Source organism: Cyprinus carpio, chromosome B15 (assembly GCF_018340385.1).
Source record: "Cyprinus carpio isolate SPL01 chromosome B15, ASM1834038v1, whole genome shotgun sequence".
In the NCBI taxonomy this organism is placed as follows: domain Eukaryota; kingdom Metazoa; phylum Chordata; class Actinopteri; order Cypriniformes; family Cyprinidae; genus Cyprinus; species Cyprinus carpio.
In genome coordinates this window covers 4814931-4832887 of record NC_056611.1, presented here as the reverse complement: position 1 = coordinate 4832887, position 17957 = coordinate 4814931, and the positions used below count along the sequence as shown (strand labels likewise).

Here is a 17957-nt window from a genome sequence, read left to right as displayed (position 1 = left end):
TGATTGATCTCTGACTCTCACGCTCTTCCTCTTCAGTTCCCATCCACGTTTTTCCAGGGTACAGCGGATCTGTGCGGCAGTCTGTGTTATGAGATCCTGAAGTGCTGTAACCATCGCTCCAGCTCCACTCAGACCGAAGCCTCCGCGCTGCTCTACTTCCTCATGAGGAGGAACTTTGAGTTTACGAAGGGCAAATGCATCGTCCGCTCACACCTGCAGGTCAGGCTTCTGTTGCTCTGTGCAAGCGGGTTTCTGTATTTGGATTGTGCTTTGTTTTCGATATTTAGACATTCTACTCACTATAAGTGACTTTAAACCAACTATATTGCCATTTAAAAGTTTGGGATCTGTTGTTTTTTAGAGAAGTCTCATCTGCTTATCAAAGCTGCATTTATTTGATTAAAAATTCAGGAAAAAAAACATTTTCTATGTGAATTTATAGTAAAATATAATTTATTGATGCAAAGCTGAATTTTCAGCATCATTACTCCAGTCTCCAGTGTCACATGATCCTTAAAAAAATTATTTTAAAATGCTGATCTATTATCAGTGTTGGAAACAGTTGTGCTGCTTAATTTTTTATATTTTTTATTTTTTTTGGAACCTGTGATACTTCTTTCAGGTTTCTTCTTTCTTTGATGAATAAAACGTTAAAAAGCATTTTTTCAAAATATAAACCTTTTCTAACAATATAAGCCTTTTGTCACTTTTTATCAATTGAAAACATCCTTGCTGAATAAGAGTATTCATTTCTTTAAATAATAATAATAATAATAATAATAATAATAATAATGTACTGATTTTTATTTAGAATGAATGCTTTTCTTTTTACCTTCTTATTTGTCAAAGAATCCTGAAAGAAGTATCACAGGTTCTTAGAAAAAAAGCAGCACAACTTTTTCAAACACTGATAATTAATCATCATATTAGAATGATTTCTGAAGATCATGTGACACTGGAGACTGGAGTAATGATGCTGAAAATACAGCTGCACATCACAGAAATAAATTATATTTTACTATATATTCACATAGAAAACACATTTTAAATTGTAATAATATTTCACAATATAACTGTTTTTTTTTTTCTGAATTTTTAATCAAATAAATGCAGCCTTGATGAGCAAATGAGGCTTCTTTAAAAAACAACTGATCCCAAACTTTTGAATGTTCATGTACAATACAATTAACTTCTATTATTTTGCAACTACATGTAGAATAAGTTAACATGTACTTTTCAATTCAATTCAATTCAGTATTGCTTTATTGGCATGAATGTAAATGATACAATATTGCCAAAGCTTAGTGTACATATATAGAGAAAAAATATTAATAACAATAATAATAATTAAATGAACATCACAGTAATGGAACTGAATATTATAACATCTTAGAATGTTACTTAGAATGTACTTACAAACTTTCAATCAGTAGAATGTCCATCAAAATCAAGAGTTAGCAGATATTAAGCATAAAGTCACTAATACTCTAATGACTGTTACTTATAGTTAGTAGAATCTCTAGTGTGGACGATCAGAAGAAGTGTTCCCCTGTATTTCTGTGCCTTCGTGCAGGTGTATGTGTTCAAGATAACTGACAGTATGCTTGGTTTGGGGACTGAATGTGAGAAACAGACAAAGAAATTCTTGTCTTCTGCTCCTCCAGGTGATTAAATCTGTGAGTCAGCTGATCGCTGATGCAGGTATCGGTGGTTCACGCTTCCAGCAGTCTCTGGCCATCATCAACAACTTCGCCAATGGAGACACGCCACTCAAAGTGAGAGTTTAACCCTTGTGCTGTGCTGTACATCATTTACCTAATTTGGTATTTCTGATTAAAAAAAATGAATAGCCTTTTAAAAATTGCTTGTAAATCGCTGTATTTTTATTTATCTATTTATTTTATTTAACTGACTGATCATAGGCCTCATTGATCTGAGCTTATGCACCTCAGTTTTTGAGTGAACTTTGCCAAAATTATCCACAAATGATGCTTTTTTTCAGTCAAGTATAACAAGGGCAAATCCCAACAAAAAAGGGCTAAAAATATAATTTTTGGGGGGAAGTAGTTATTCCATGTTTTTTTTGTAAAGTCAGTAAATTTTAGTCCAATGTGTTAACACTAATCAGCATTTTTGGGGAAAAGAAAATCCTCATTAGGTCAATAAGGGTTAAAGCTACAGTATAGTGTGTAACTTCTGTGCCATCAAATATAATTGCAAAAATAGTGATAGTTCTAACTAATGTGATTTGCAAGCAGTTCGGAGGATCAGATTTACAGTCATAGAAGACAAGAACATCCCCATTACATTACATTACAACAGATCTTTTGCTTTCTTCCAGAACACCACGTTCCCAGCTGAGGTGAAGGACCTGACCAAGAGGATACGGACCGTCCTGATGGCCACCTCCCAAATGAAAGAGCATGAGAAGGACCCGGAGATGTTGGTGGACCTGCAGTACAGCCTTGCCAACTCCTACGCCAGCACCCCCGAGCTCAGACGCACCTGGCTAGAGAGCATGGCCAAGATCCATGTTAGAAACGGAGACCTGTCGGAGGTCAGGATGACTTCATCGAGAGGATCTTTAGCTGCTTTCATGCATGAATGGAGCTTGTGTAACACAAAACACGATGCTAGAAGAAGACAGCCTTAGTCACAATATAATATATGCCATGAATGAGAATGGTGACTGTCGGTGCCTAACATTCTGCATAACATTTAAAAAAATGTGAGGGTGAATAATTCAGTAATGGAATTAAAATTTTTGAGGGAAATATTCCTTAAAGGAATAGTTCAAACTGAAAAAAATTAAATGTACTCATCCTGTGGCCATCTAAGATTAGGATGAGTTTGTTTCTTCATCAGATTTGTAGAAATGTAGCATTGCATCAGTGTCTCAGCAATGGATGCTCTGCAGTGAATGGGTGCCGTCAGAATGAGAGTCCAAACAGCTGATAAAAACATCACAATAATCCATAATTAGTCCATAATCCATAATAACACTTTCTCCAGTGAAAAAGTGTTCTGGTCTGAATCAGGAGAGAAATCTGCAGAGATCAAGCAGCATTTAAACAGATCTTAACAAATATGTGGCTGGATTTTGATGTGAGAGACAACAGGAGATGCACTTTTTCACTGGAGGAAGTGACGTTATGTACTGAAGCCTTGTAAACAAAACGTCTCAGGTTACGAATGTAACCATGGTTCCCTGAGTAGGGAACGAGACACTGCGTCCTCTAGGGGTCGCTATGGGGAACATCTCGTCGTGACCCGTATTTCTGAAGCATACATTAAAAAAAACAAACGAGTTGGCCGGCGACAGCCTCTGACGTCACTACCGGTGCGACTATAAACAGGCACCGGGAGAACACGTCATTCACTTCTTCGTCTGAAGCTTTTGTCCGAAGCATGGCAGGGAGCTAGAGGACACAGTGTCTCGTTCCCTACTCAGGGAACCATGGTTACATTCGTAACCTGAGACGTTCCCTTTCAAGCGAACTTCGAACTGCGTCCTCTAGGGGTCGCTATGGGGAACAGTATACCCACGCCGCCATGCTGAGGGGAGTGCAGGCCAGAATCATGGCGAACACTAAGTACCAACTCTACCATTTCAATGGGAGTTGCCCCCGGGACGTTTAGATGGCTGTCTGTGACAGGACCCCTTATGGCCAAAGGCCTAAGCTACATACCCAACTTCATTGTTAGGGCCTCGGCCCGGGGTAGAGCTGAAGGCTTGGAATCAGGAAAGATTCCTTTAAAGGGATACGGCTAGGAACCTAGCATTTTATACTAAGTCTTGCCTGTCACACAGGGGCTACTGCTTGCTTTCGCAAAAGCTTGCTGAAGGAGCTGTCTCAACAGATCTCCAGGGAATGAGTAGATACCTCAGTATCACTCTGACTCAGACGAGAACGCTGCCTCGTCTGGATCACATCCCTTAGGTTCTGCTTACCTCCTTGTGACCCACAATTCCTCTTACCCCTGCCCGCAGGTGGGGGAGGAGCGTGAGTCGCGACACTAGCCTTCTGTGCCTGTCTTTGATCCTCAGATCGAGACAGGCCAGGATCCCTATGTTGTTTGGGCTCAGACCTGGACCTTCGTGGAACGAAGGATCTGAAAGCAGCGGAGTGCGCCTTCGCCTCCCCGAACTTCTCAATCACCGTCTCAACCGAAATACCGAAAAGTTCAGAAGGCGAAACCTGAGCACCGAGAAGAAAGCCTTTTCTTTCTTCCCGGTGTCTGCCAGGTTCATCCACAGAAGTCTCTCCGCTACCACCATGGCCGCCATAGTCCTGCGCATGGCAGAGGCGGCCTGCTTGGTAGCCCGGAGAGAGGCCTGTGGTGCTGCGCAGCTCGGCTACCTGATCAGGAAAAAGGCCTTAGTCTCTATCCAGGTCTCTTAGCAGATCAGTCTGATATGCTTGAAGCACCACCATCGTGTGTAATAAAGCCACAGCCTGACCTGCTGCTGCGTATGCCTTGCCATTTAAGCGAGATGTATTTCTTGAAGGGGCTTAGATGGCAAGGAGGGAGATTAAGAGAGGATGTCTCCCGCGCAGAAAGAAAGCTCTTTCTACAGGGGGCAGCCTCTCATAGCAGTTTTCACGCATCGCCTCGATGTCGGCAAAACTCTTATGCCGAAACCGATGGATGCGAGAAGAAAACGGCCTCTTTCATTTCCTTTCGATCTCTGTATGGAGATCAGGCAGAAATGGAAGGCTCACCTGAGCTGGAGGGCTATGGTCAGAAAGATAACGCTCATCGAGGCGCGATCCATAACCTCCCAACAGCTCTACATACGCAGGGCAGGAGAATTGAGAAGGCTCAGCCTCAGCTTCTTCACCATTCTCAAATATCTCCTGCTTTTCCTGGGTAAAAACCCAGCAGAGCACTAACCTCAGTATCAGAAAGTGTTAAAGATATAACATCATCCTCCCGAGGCTCTCTCTCGTCCGCCGCCATTATGTGCGCGAAAGGGAAAGTCCCTCTTTAAACCATTCAGACAGATCCACCTGAAATTCTCACGAGCGCATTCTCCTCTGTGCCTCAGCAGCGGCGGGTCCTGAACCGCGGGAAGCAGATGGCTGCCTTTTTTTTCTCGGAAAGAGAGACAAACGAGAGCGGAGCTTTTTCCTTGAAAAACGCTCGCAATGCACGCAGATTGCCTCCTTAAAGACATCGCGTGCGTGCTCTTTACCCAAACAAATAACGCAAAGATCGTGTGTGTCATCGGGTGTCAAATAACGCCGACACAGATGCACACATTGTCTAAACGCTTGCTAGTAGTCGCCATGATAGACAGAGAAAGAGCGCTCTTACCGGTTCTTTCAGATGCACGCTTCAAACAAAACAGTCAGTGAAGACGAAGAAGAGAATGACGTGTTATCCCGGTGCCTGTTTTATAGTCGCACCGGTAGTGACGTCAGAGGCTGTCTCCGGCCAACTCGTTGGTGTTTTTTCAATGTATGCTTCAGACACGGGTCACGACGAGGTGTTCCCCATAGCGACCCCTAGAGGACGCAGTTCGAAGTTCCCTTGAAAGGGAATGAATGGTTCAAAAATGGAAATATATAAAAGTGCAGGGAGCAATGTGATGCATTTCCCGCCTTCTCCTGCAACGTCGTTAGTAAGTATCGAGTAAACAGCTGCTGGCTTGATGAAGCAATCGAACTTGGGTTTGAACCAGGCAAGCAAACCAAGTGTGAAAGCACCCTTAAAGGTTCATTCATGCTGAAACCGGCACCTCAGATTTGAATTTGCTCTTTTTGTATCTCATTTAAAATGAAATTTTGAAAACTCTTTTCCTTGTCCACTTCAGGTGGCCATGTGCTACATCCACATCTCAGCACTTATAGCAGAGTCTCTGAGGAGGAGAGGTGAGCAGCTGCTTGTGGCGATCAGTGTTTTAGTAATGCCTGCTTATATCAGTGCAATAGTTTTTTTTTTCTTTGCAAACATCGCATAAATAGCCTTCCTATTGAGCTTTCGTTTGACATGCTGTTTGACCATTGCTGCTCAGTTGTTGTTGTTTTTTTCAGTGCTGCACTTCATAATGAAAAATTGCTCCTAGCTCCTTCCTGCCACTTGCTTTATTCCTTATACTGTGAGTTTTTGTGGCCTTGTCATTAGATGCATTCTAGCTGAGTGTGTGGCTGGCGTAGATGCATGAGTGTACAGTAGATGCATGAGTGTACAGTAGATGCATGGCTGGAGCGCTTGCCTTCGTAGTAAGTATGAAATAGGGGTGAGCAGTATGAAAAAAATCTTATTACAGTATGGCTAATTGAATATAATGTTAATATAGCTATTTTTACTGAATATTCAATTAACGGCTGTGGAAGTTTTATCAATGCCACTTCATATCATCATTAACATTATAGCAAAATCTCCTCGGTGCATCGCGTCATACTGCTCAGCCCTAGGTTGTGAGTAAACCTGTGTTAAACCTGATGCCCCTCTGCAATCACAGGTTACTGGAAGTCTGAGAAGGGTCGGATCTCAAGTGTGAGCAAAGAGGGATCCTGTGTAATTAACTCTAGCCCCTTACTAACTCCCCGAGATGGAGAAAGTGAGTGCACCTCCGCCTGCCCCGTCCTGCAGTGTCCTTCACCCCTTCAGGGGTCCGAGTCTGTCTTTCTGTCTAAACTAAACACTGAGTGGTTATTACAGAGCTACTTCTCAAGCTGATAAGTTCACATTAACCCTACATGTCAAGTCAGTTTTGTTTGTGTAGCGCTTTTCACACAGCTTATCGTTTCATTGGAGCTTTACAGGAAATAGTGCTACAGTAAGTGAACCAAAAGCAAATGTGGCAAGGAACAGATTCACTAAAATGTTTAGTTACATACTTGGCCTCGTCCAAAACTTAAGTTAAGTCAGTGTACACTGTAAAAAAATCATTTTCTTATTCATTTTGTCTTTTTTTCCCATGATGTTCTGATAGCAGCAGTACTGTGCAAAAGACTCATATCAATTTTAGGTCTCCTGATGTTCTTGTGAGGCATTTAAATGTGCCTGTAAGCTTTTGCACTGTACAGTATACAGTAAGTCTACTTTCCAGAGAATAAAAGCATAAACCTAAGTTTGTCAGATTCATCCTGTTTCGGCAATTTTTGGTTTTAACAGGAAAACAAAGCAAACATCAATATTAAAGGAATAGTTCACCCAAAAATTAAAATTATGTGAAAATGTGCTCACGCTCAGGCTATCCAAGATCAGGATGAGTGTGTTTCTTCATCAGGTTTGGAGAAATGTAGCATTGCATCAGTGTCTCAGCAATGGATGCTCTGCAGTGAATGGGTGCCGTCAGAATGAGAGTCCAAACAGCTGATAAAAACATCACAATAATCCACAGCACTCCAGTCCATCAGTTAACATCTGGAGAAGACACAAGCTGAAACAAATCCAGCATTAAGAGAGAAATCTGCTCAGATCAAGCACCGTTTACAAGCCTAAACAGTCCAAAACAGCTCTAAACAAATATGTGTGTGGCTTTTGATGTGAGAGACAACAGGAGATGGACTTTTTCACTGGAGGAAGTGTTATTGTGGATTATTGTGATGTTTTTATCAGCTGTTTGGACTCTCATTCTGACGGCACCCATTCACTGCAGAGCATCCATTGCTGAGACACTGATGCAATGCTACATTTCTACAAACCTGATGAAGAAACAAACTCATCCTAATCTTGAATAGCCTGAGCGTGAGTACATTTTCACAAAATGTTCATTTTTGGGTGAACTATTCCTTTAAGAAATACATGTTTGCTGTATGAATGTAAATATTGCCAGTATTCATACACTTTTTTTTCTGATTAATTTAACTTGGAATTGGCTTGTTTATCTCAGAAAGGTAATGTTTTAAATTAGGTTTATTTTTTACATTTTTGTTTTAAAAAAGAAGTCTTCCTGAATTTTGGCTTGTGCAAAGGATTTGTCATCCTGTGAAAATAATAATGTGAACCGTGCATGTAAGACCTGAGTGTGAATGAACGTGTCCACGAGCACTCCCCGTTCCCAGCTCACCTCATGTTACCACGATTCAAGCAAATGCTGCTTGAAGACACGAATGTCCCTGTAATGTGCCACATACTGTCACAGTATCACAATGCAAACAGTGTTTGCTTATGATTAATAGAACCGGTGATCATTTGAAATTAAATTATTGTGCGATTGCTAATGTATGACTAAACAGAAAGAGAGTAAAGTGGATGGATGTAGATTGATAGATGTTTGGATGTGAAGATGGCTAGGAATGGATGAGTGGATCCATGCATGAGTGAATGGTTGGAATACAAAGACATACCTAAATGGACAAATTTATGGATGGGTACACAGATGAATAAATGAGTAACATACTCCCTGTGTTTGTGTATAAACCCACAGCATCATTCAGTATGGGCTGGGCCGCCTTCATGAACATCTCTCCTAATGTGAAAGAAGAGGGAGCGATGAAGGAGGACGCCGGCACTCAGGACACTCCGTACACAGAGGTGCAGAATCTCTCCACACACCTCAGAGGAGCGAGTGTTTATAATGTGCTGAGTGACCTCTCTGTCCTGTAGGACACTCTGGTGGAGCAGCTGGAGATGTGTGCGGATTACCTCTGGAAGTCTGAGAGGTACGAGCTCATCGCAGAGATCAACAAACCTGTGATAGCTGTCTTCGAGAAGAGACGAGATTTCAAGGTACTTGGTCTGGTTATCAGTGGACTGGTAAGAAAACTCAAGGGACGTGTTGATGAACTGTATCTGTGTGTGTCCTGTAGCGGTTATCAGAGCTGTACTACGACATTCACCGCTCGTACCAGAAGGTGACAGAGGTGGTGAACTCTGAGAAACGCCTGTTTGGACGCTACTATCGCGTGGCTTTCTATGGACAGGTGAGACACGCAAACACTCTTTTGGAAGTCATACTTTATGAGACGTGCAAAAGTGCGGTTGTCACCTGATAGTCCTTCAGAGATCTGATGAAATCTGCACTGATCTCTACAAAGAAAAGCTCAGCTATCACATGATAACATTAGCAGATTTATTAGTCATGTTATTTTGTAAGTGCATAGCTACACTGAAAAAAAAATAAAATAAATAAAGACCAACCTGAAAAAAACTCTAATTTGTAACAGCCAGTGGACACATTTTGCAACAAGTTTTGGTGTGAGAATTCAGTCTTGGTTTGTGAATGGGACTTAAACCTTAACAGAGTTTAAAATTTTCATATGTGACCCTGGAGCACAAAACCAGTCTTGAGTGGCTGGGGTATATTTGTAGTAATAGCCAACAATACATTGTATGGGTCAAAATTAGACATTTTTATTTTTTGCCAAAAATCATTAAGATATTAAGTAAAGCTCATGTTCCATGGAGATATATTGTAAATTTCCTACCGTAAATATATCAAAACTTAATTTTTGATTAGTAATATGCATTGCTAAGAACTTCATTTGAACAACTTTAAAGATGATTTTCTCAATATTTAGATTTTTTTGCTCCCTCAGATTCCAGATTTTCAAATAGTTGTATCTCAGACAAATATTATCCTCCTAACAAACCACACATCAATGGAGAGATTATTTATTCAGCTTTCAGATGATGTATAAATCTCAATTTCAAAAAAATTGACCCTTATGACTAGTTTTGTGCTCCAGGGTCACAAATGAAAAAAAAAACTCAGTAAGCACATAAATACAAATTAGTGTGGAATATCAAGCATGCAGGAACTCAAATGAGAATGTCTAGTATGAGTTTTATTAATCCAAGTTAATGAAGGCAAATAGATATTCACTGTCCGTACTGTCCTCTTGGTGTGTTTAAACACTCTTCTGTTCTCTCCTGTGTGTTGTGTATCTATCAGGCAGTGGTAAGTTTAGTTTAACTTGTTCTGCTCTCACTCTTAACTCTCCTAATCTCTCCCTACACGCTAATAATATGTGTGACACAGACAAGTTACACATGGTTTGATATAATATTTCTCCTGGACGTGATCATCCTCCTCTGCAGATCTAATCCTGAGCGTTAATACTGTGTGTGTACATTGTGAGTGATTTCAGGTAAATGAAGTAGAGTTTCAGACAGAGACATCTAAGTGTGATGTTAACCTTCATTACAGAAGTTGAGTTCATTGTGCTTTGTCAAACACTGCTGTCCTTTTAACAGCGAGTTGCATTTACTGTTGTGTTAACAACTGGGCCTCAGCAAAAGCTGTTATATCCTCCTTATTTTTAACATAAGAGCAGGTGTGGCTATTTGTAGATTGAATATACTGTTACACCTCTTGATACTGCAAACTGGCATTTGTCATCATTTCATGTGAATATATTATTGTAATCATAAACACACTGGTTTGTAGCGCAAACAGAGTAAATACTTAAAGTTTTACCATTTACTGTACTTTATTATTGTATTTATTCATCTTACATTAGGGTGAGCATTTCTATACTCTTCAGGATTCAGGATAAAAGGATAAAAACCCTAAACCAGTGACAAAAAAAAACATTCCCATTAAGGGATGATATTTTTCACCTTAAATTGATTCCAGGGCCTTTTTTTAACCTTTACAATGGTGCATTTACTAATTTTATTAAATGTATGCATGTTAATTCATATATTTATTAAATAAATGCAATTAGAATAATAAGACACTATATGCACCAGTCAAAGGAAATCAGTATCAATATAATCCATGTTGGTACTGCATAAGTACATATATTTAGATGTATTTACACACACTGCCCAGAGGTGCCATGAATGCATTTACACTAAAGATACAACTGCATAAATAATGTTTGGAGATTCATATGAAATATACAGAATATATAACTATGAAATTAAACTTTAAATATGAAACTAAAAACTACGAGTAGGTGGCGACAAGTCACTGTCTTAGTGAGTGAGTCATTGATTCATTCATTCAACCAATTTGTTCAAAACGGTTGATTCATTCAGGAATAAAGTGAGTGATTTGCTGATTTCAGAAGTGTGTACTAGATACTACTCTTATTAGTTCTACCATATAAAGATATGCTAAAGTAGTAAGAGTGGTATACGAGTATGCAGTTGTAGAATGGATGAATGGATGAATCTTTGACTCGCCTGATTTGTTCATAAACGCCGGATCCTTCAGGAACTAAACACTATTGTTATCTTAGATGCAGTGATTGGTGAAATACAGCAGATCAGGCCATACTGATAATAGTGTGTCTAAATGGATTTCGCTCTATATTAACCTGAACATAACATTTACATGTATTTATTTATTATATACCATTGTTTAAAATATAAAATAGAGATCTTAAAAGTAGAACAAATGAGCAACTGTTGCTGGAGCCTCTGCTGGTAGACGGACTGTCCAACCTAAAACTGGACAAATGGTGCACATTCACCGAAAAATAGCTTACTTCCGTGCAAAATAAGGTGGATACTCTGTACTAGATGCTCCATAAACTGCTGATCTCTAGTTCATGTGCAGTGTTGTGTTCACCAGGGCTTCTTTGAGGAAGAGGAGAGTAAGGAGTTTATCTATAAAGAGCCGAAGCTCACAGGACTGTCCGAGATTTCTCAAAGACTCCTCAAACTCTACTCAGACAAGTTTGGAGCTGACAACGTCAAGATGATCCAAGACTCCAACAAGGTTTGTTCTGCTGGCTCTTCTCTGACCGATGAAGAATCTCTTAATCTGAATCAGTAAATCTAGGAAGACTGTTGTTGGCTGTGTGTTTTTCGCAGGTGAACCCGAAAGACCTGGACCCCAGATTTGCCTACATCCAGGTGACCTACGTAGTGCCTTATTTTAATGAGAAGGAACTGCTGGAGAAGAAGACCGACTTTGAGCGGCATCACAACATCAGTCGCTTCGTCTTTGAGACGCCCTTCACGCTTTCTGGGAAAAAACATGGGGACGTGGAGGAGCAGTGCAAAAGAAAAACCATCCTGACCAGTGAGGCGCTTCAAAATAACATTCAATCAAAACTGACACCACCTTTACAGACCTTTTGATCTTATGAAAACAGTTGAATGGTGCTGTAAGCTATGATATGATAGAATAATTCTCTTTTTTTCAATTCTGAGAGAAAAAGTGTGAATTGCGAGAGATATAAACTCCAAATTGTAGGGATGTAACGATTAACCGCGAGCCGGTTGAAAATCGATTCAAATATGTGACGATTCAAATCGGTTGAGATGCTAAACAAATCGCGATTAATTTAGAGGCAGGAGTTTAAATGAATGTATGTCTGAGGGGGCGTATGTCTGTATAAAACATATTAAAGTTCATAAGTGCTTTGTTTACAGCGGTAACCAAGGAAACGCTTTATGCGCCACCTGCTGCAGTGTTCGTAATTGCTTTGTTTGCGGCGGTAACCAAGGAAACGCTTTAAGCGCCACCGGTTGCAGTGTTCATAAGTGCTTTGTTTACAGCAGTAACCAAGGAAACGCTTTAAGCGCACACCTGCCGCAGTGTTCATAAGTGCTTTGTTTACAGCGGTAACCAAGGAAACGCTTTAAGCGCCACCTGCTGCAGCGTTCATAAGCGCTTTGTTTACGGCAGTAACCAAGGAAACGCTTTAAGCGCCACCTGCTGCAGTGTTCATAAGCGCTTTGTTTACGGCGGTAACCAAGGAAACGCTTTAAGCGCCACCGGTTGCAGTGTTCATAAGTGCTTTGTTTACGCCGGTAACCAAGGAAACGCTTTAAGCGCCACCTGCCGCAGTGTTCATAAGTGCTTTGTTTACGGCGGTAACCAAGGAAACGCTTTAAGCTCCACCTGCTGGCAGAGAGTGAATCTGCGTCTCGTTCAGCTCGTCTGCTGTTTTGGTTTCATGCAGATATTTTCAAATCAAGTCAAATCATTCTGTTTTTGATTCAAACTTCTAAATCATAAAATTTCTAAATTACAAAATCAAATTAAAAACCAACTGCTCATGTTGCATGTATGCAGCATCTTTGTTTGGTTCATGATTAAAATGCAGCGGTTGCCTCTAATTTTAAATGGAAAGAGCACAGACAAAGCCTTATTTTGTTTATATGAAGAGATTTATTCTATTTGTTACTTATTTATTTGATTTGGGTCTTGTTTTAAAATTTCAGTTTAGTTTTGTTATTTACATTTACATTCTATTTAAATTTAGTAGTTTAGCAGACACTTTTATCCAAAGCTACTTACAGATGAGGACAATAGAAGCAATCAAAACCAACAAAAGATCAATAATATGCAAGTGCTATATTAGTATATTATTATAGTTATATTATAATTTTTTGTCCAAGCAATAATAAAAGGACAAATTTAATTCATAATCTGTCTTAAGTATCTTTTTGTTTAAAAAATAATTATAATTGTGAATCGAATCGAATCGTGAGTTGAGTGAATCGTTACATCCCTACCGAATTGTGAGGTATAAAGTAAGAATTGTGAAATAAAAAGTTACCTTTATCATTTTATTCTGTGGTGGAAACAAAAAAGCAGAGTTCTGAGAAAAAATGTAGAATCTTTCATATCCGGAAAATCACAGATTATATAAAATTATATCAAGTTTATATCTGTAAAAAAATATGTCGAAATTCTTTTTTTCCTGTCATTCTGAGAAAAATTCTGAATTGTGTGAGAAACATGCAATGGCAAGAAAAAAGAAAGTCAGAATTGCAAATAAAAAATTGTGATTTTATATCTTGAATTTCTTACTGTATGTGTTGCAATTCGGTCTTTCCTCGTGCAACTTTAAGAAAAAAAAGTCAGAATTGTGAGATGAACTTGCAATAACAAAAAAAAAGAAAGTCAGCATTTTAAAATTAAGGTTGTAATTACCTTTTTTATTAAAATTTTGTAGTGGAAACAAAAACAAAAATAATAAAAATAAAGATTTGCGAGGATTTCTAAATTTAAACTTAAAACTTCAAATAAAAAAATCATTCTTTTTTTTTTCTTGCTATTCTGAGAAAAAAGCTCAATTAAATGCGTTGTTCTGCAGCGAGCTCCAGTTTTCCCTTCTTGAAGAAGCGTATCGAGGTGGTGGAGCAGCAGAGCACGGAGATGAACCCCATCGAGGTGGCGATCGACGAGATGAGCCGCAAAGTGTCTGAACTCAATCAGCTGTGCGGCATGGCGGAGGTGGACATGATCCGGCTGCAGCTCAAACTGCAGGGCAGCGTCAGCGTGAAGGTGCGCCATGCACGAGATCTTCTGAAGAACGAGCACGTGTTGAGGAGTAACTCGTTACATGTCACTGAATTACAAAATAACTGTAATCTGTTACAGTTACTGAGAAAAAACGTGTTGCTCGTGAAAATGTTAACGATTACAAAGAGGGCTGCATCTGAATATTTTCACACACATACAGATTTGATTGATTTTCTTCCTAAATTGCATTGAATGCTCTAAAATATGAGACGCCAATGTTTCAGGAACTTAGGGCACATGCTTATTCCATAACCGTTTTATTTCCTATTCCTATTAACTATTTTAAGATTAACTGTTTATTTCCAAGGCATTTCTATTAGGTTTCTCCAGGTTTCTATTAAACCGCATCTTATGATTTCAAACCTGCATTTAAGGTTAACCCTGCCTGCTTTAAATGCTTGAAAATTATTAACACTTTAGAAAAAAAAAAAAATGTGGAAGTAATCAAAAATACACAAATGTAATAAGTTACATTACTTGAGAAAAGTAATTGAAATAGTGACCTTAATTGTTTCATTTTAAATAGGGTAATCTGTAACCTATTACATTTCCAAAGTGAGCTTCCCAACAGTATCTAGCCATTTCTAAACCACAGTGTACCAGTACAGCATGAGCTATTCTAGCATCTTGACTAAGACTGTGAAATAAGGATTGATTTTCATGAATTCATATGTTGTTTTAGGTAAACGCTGGGCCCATGGCCTACGCCCGAGCCTTCCTCGAGGAGAAGAACGCCAAGAAATACCCAGACAACCAAGTCAAACTCCTGAAAGAGATCTTCAGGTACCTCTGCGTTCCCTGCATCAAGGAACTTTTCCTCACGCAAAGTATAATGATAACTGGCGTCAGAATTTCCTTCATTCTCATGCAGAATTAGTTCTCAAGTCCAGAACAAATAAACTGAATGAAACACAGATCAATGTGGTCTCTAAATGTAAATGTATCTCGAATTAGCAACATTTCAAAGTTTGAAAATACAACTTCCAACAGATCTGCATTACATTTGATTTGATTTGATTTCACACACACACACACACACACACACACACACACACACACACACACACACACACACACACACACACACACACACACACACACACACACAAAAAACAGCTTAAGGCTTGAATAGCTTTGCTACCCAACACTAGTATATAGTAATAACTTTTACTATACCTTCTGATCACACTGCAAAAAAAATGTCCTTCATCAGTTAATTTCACTGCAGATGTCTAAAGATGTTTGTCAAAATACATTTTACTTGAGAAGCAAAATTACCTAAAATAAGAAGTCATGATCAAAATACATTGAGTTCATTATTAAAACAAACACAAATATCTACCGATGAACTCTTCATTTAAAGGGAAAACAAGTTTTCATTCCCCATTGATAGATATTTCTTTGTTTAAACGCACTTAAATTTGTTCAGTTTCTTAGAAAACAAGACTCTATATCTGCGTTTGCATCTCCAGCAACAGTGTCTTCATTTAAGGATGTTTAGATATTTGTATCTAGATACTCATTTTTTGCAGTGCATGCAACATTAAATGCCAGGATTGTATGAATTTAAGAAATTCTGCTCTGATTTAAGAGCTTTTGAGGCCTTCATTTATGTAAGTGTAAATTCAGATATTTTAAGATCTTTATAAGATGTCCAGAAACCCTGACATACATTTAAAGCAGGAAGTTAGACCACAGAAGTTTGGTTTGTTTTGGGAAGTTTTAAAGCTGGACATCTATGATAAAACTTCTAAAGCGGAATGTTTCAATGATGTTAAAAAATGCACTGAAAGCTAAACAATGCTCAAAGTTTTGGAGTGTATCAGATGATTTTAACAGAGCTGTAGTGATCCGGGTTTGCTGTTTGTGGTCCTCAGGCAGTTCGCAGACGCGTGTGGTCAGGCCTTGAAGGTGAACGAGCGTCTCATAAAAGAAGATCAGCTGGAGTATCAGGAGGAGATGAAAGCTCACTATAAAGACATGCTGACCGAGCTCTCCGCCATCATGAACGAGCAGGTCAGCACACTTCCTTCCTGACATCACTGATATACTGTAGGGGGCGCTATTACACATCTTCTGAAAGAGTACTGAATCTCTGGATTCAAACACAAGTGAAGAAGAAGCAGAAGCAAGCCATTGCATGTGTGATCAAACATTAAACAGAATGTTAATCAAAACTGCTTAAAGTTACTGAATGAAATGTGTACTCAGGAAGTGTTTTAGGGCTGTGAAGCTTTGTGGGTGCTGACAGAAGTGTGTGTTTTGACCATAAAATCTAAAACAAATGTAGTCTTTAGCAAAAATGCAATTTTCTCAACTTTTTGTTCAAAATGCTGCATTTTTTTATTAATCTTCAAGAGTTTATATAAAAATGCATAAAGCTAGAATAAAACCCTTTGTTTGTTTAAAAGCAAAGGTTCAGATCTATTTTTTGACTTATTGCATGGTCAGATATTAATAAATAAAAGTTTTGTGAAAACGATCAAAAATGATGGTGGTGGCTGGCAACTTTAAAAAAAAAAAAAAAAAAAAATTGCTGGTTGGGAAACAGTTAAATGCATGTTAAATGTAATCATTGAGCACAAAAATTGAGATTGATACATCATCTGAAAGCTGAATAAATAATCTCTCCATTGATGTATGGTTTGTTAGGAGGACAATATTTGTCTGAGATGCAACTATTTGAAAATCTGGAATCTGAGGGAGCAAAAAAATCTAAATATTGAGAAAATCATCTTTAAAGTTGTTCAAATGAAGTTCTTAGCAATGCATATTACTAATCAAAAATTAAGTTTTGATATATTTACAGTAGAAAATTTACAAGATATCTTCATGGAACATGATCTTTACTTAATATCATAATGATTTTTGGCATAAAAGAGAAATCAATAATTTTGACCCATACAATGTATTGCTGTCTATTGCTACAAAATATACCTGTGACACTTATGACTGCTTTTGTGCTCCAGCGTCACAAATGTTTAAATAAATCTTTTTTCTGCCTTTTGCTTGTATAAAGTAAGATTGTGTGTTAATGGCATGTTTTTTCTATATCTCTCCACCCCTTTAAAGATCCCGTACACAAGACAACCCGGAACAGAACGACACAGCGCCATCTGAGCTGCGAGCGAGTTCAGAAACATTTCTGTCTAACCTGGCTTGTGGGTTTTTCTGACCAGAGGGACTAAAAAACTTTGATTTTAATGAAATAGAAATAGACAAAAAGGAGAAGAATTACAGTCTTGTGAATGAAGCAGAATGCCGTGTCTTTGCCTGTGTAACACACACACACACACACACACACACACACACACATCTGAAGAGCTACAGGTACATCGTCACATCAAATATGCCTTTTTTCTAAACCCTGTTCTTTTTAGAAGCAGTGTCCTTAATTAACTCCAGCTGTGTTTGACTAAGCAGATGTTTTCTAGGGCTTTCACTCCAGTGTTTTCTGTTGTGAGTTTTCACGGCTATCTGACGTACGGCCGTCATGTTTCATGTATTTCACGTAACCGTGTTGAACACATCTCTAGCCCCCGAGTCAATGTAACGCTCCTAACAGTCCCAGCGCATTCATTTTACAAACGCAGATCTGCTATTTTATACGTTTTTTATGATTGACAATGTTTTACTGTTATTACATGTACTGTTGTAAATTGTAAATAAGAATAATTAAAATTTTAAATGTTTCTTTTTATATATTAAAACATGATATGATTGTTTGTGTCAGTTTTAATGCAGGGCTTTGACTGAATAAAAATGTTAATGTCCAAAACTGAAAAGACAA

General features: G+C 38.6%; 1 protein-coding gene across 11 annotated transcripts in view; it reads left to right on the top strand.

The window, feature by feature from the left end:
* Positions 1-17882, top strand: part of dock10 (dedicator of cytokinesis 10) — a 110505-nt gene extending 92623 nt beyond the window's left edge. For 5 of the 11 annotated variants that reach the window (XM_042738973.1, XM_042738974.1, XM_042738977.1 and 2 more), the window contains 15 exons: positions 37-219; positions 1665-1775; positions 2342-2557; positions 5819-5876; positions 6470-6568; positions 8384-8490; positions 8563-8685; positions 8766-8879; positions 9851-9856; positions 11480-11626; positions 11722-11932; positions 13959-14149; positions 14850-14950; positions 16045-16183; positions 17240-17882. In XM_042738973.1, the coding sequence (XP_042594907.1) occupies positions 37-219; positions 1665-1775; positions 2342-2557; positions 5819-5876; positions 6470-6568; positions 8384-8490; positions 8563-8685; positions 8766-8879; positions 9851-9856; positions 11480-11626; positions 11722-11932; positions 13959-14149; positions 14850-14950; positions 16045-16183; positions 17240-17287 (1854 nt within the window). In that variant the 3' untranslated portion in view covers positions 17288-17882. Of the gene's footprint in view, positions 1-36; positions 220-1664; positions 1776-2341; positions 2558-5818; positions 5877-6038; positions 6106-6469; positions 6569-8383; positions 8491-8562; positions 8686-8765; positions 8880-9850; positions 9857-11479; positions 11627-11721; positions 11933-13958; positions 14150-14849; positions 14951-16044; positions 16184-17239 lie in introns of those variants that run through there. The other 6 variants (XM_042738981.1, XM_042738972.1, XM_042738980.1 and 3 more) reach the window with 4 other exon arrangements.
* The last annotated feature ends 75 nt before the right edge of the window (positions 17883-17957 follow it).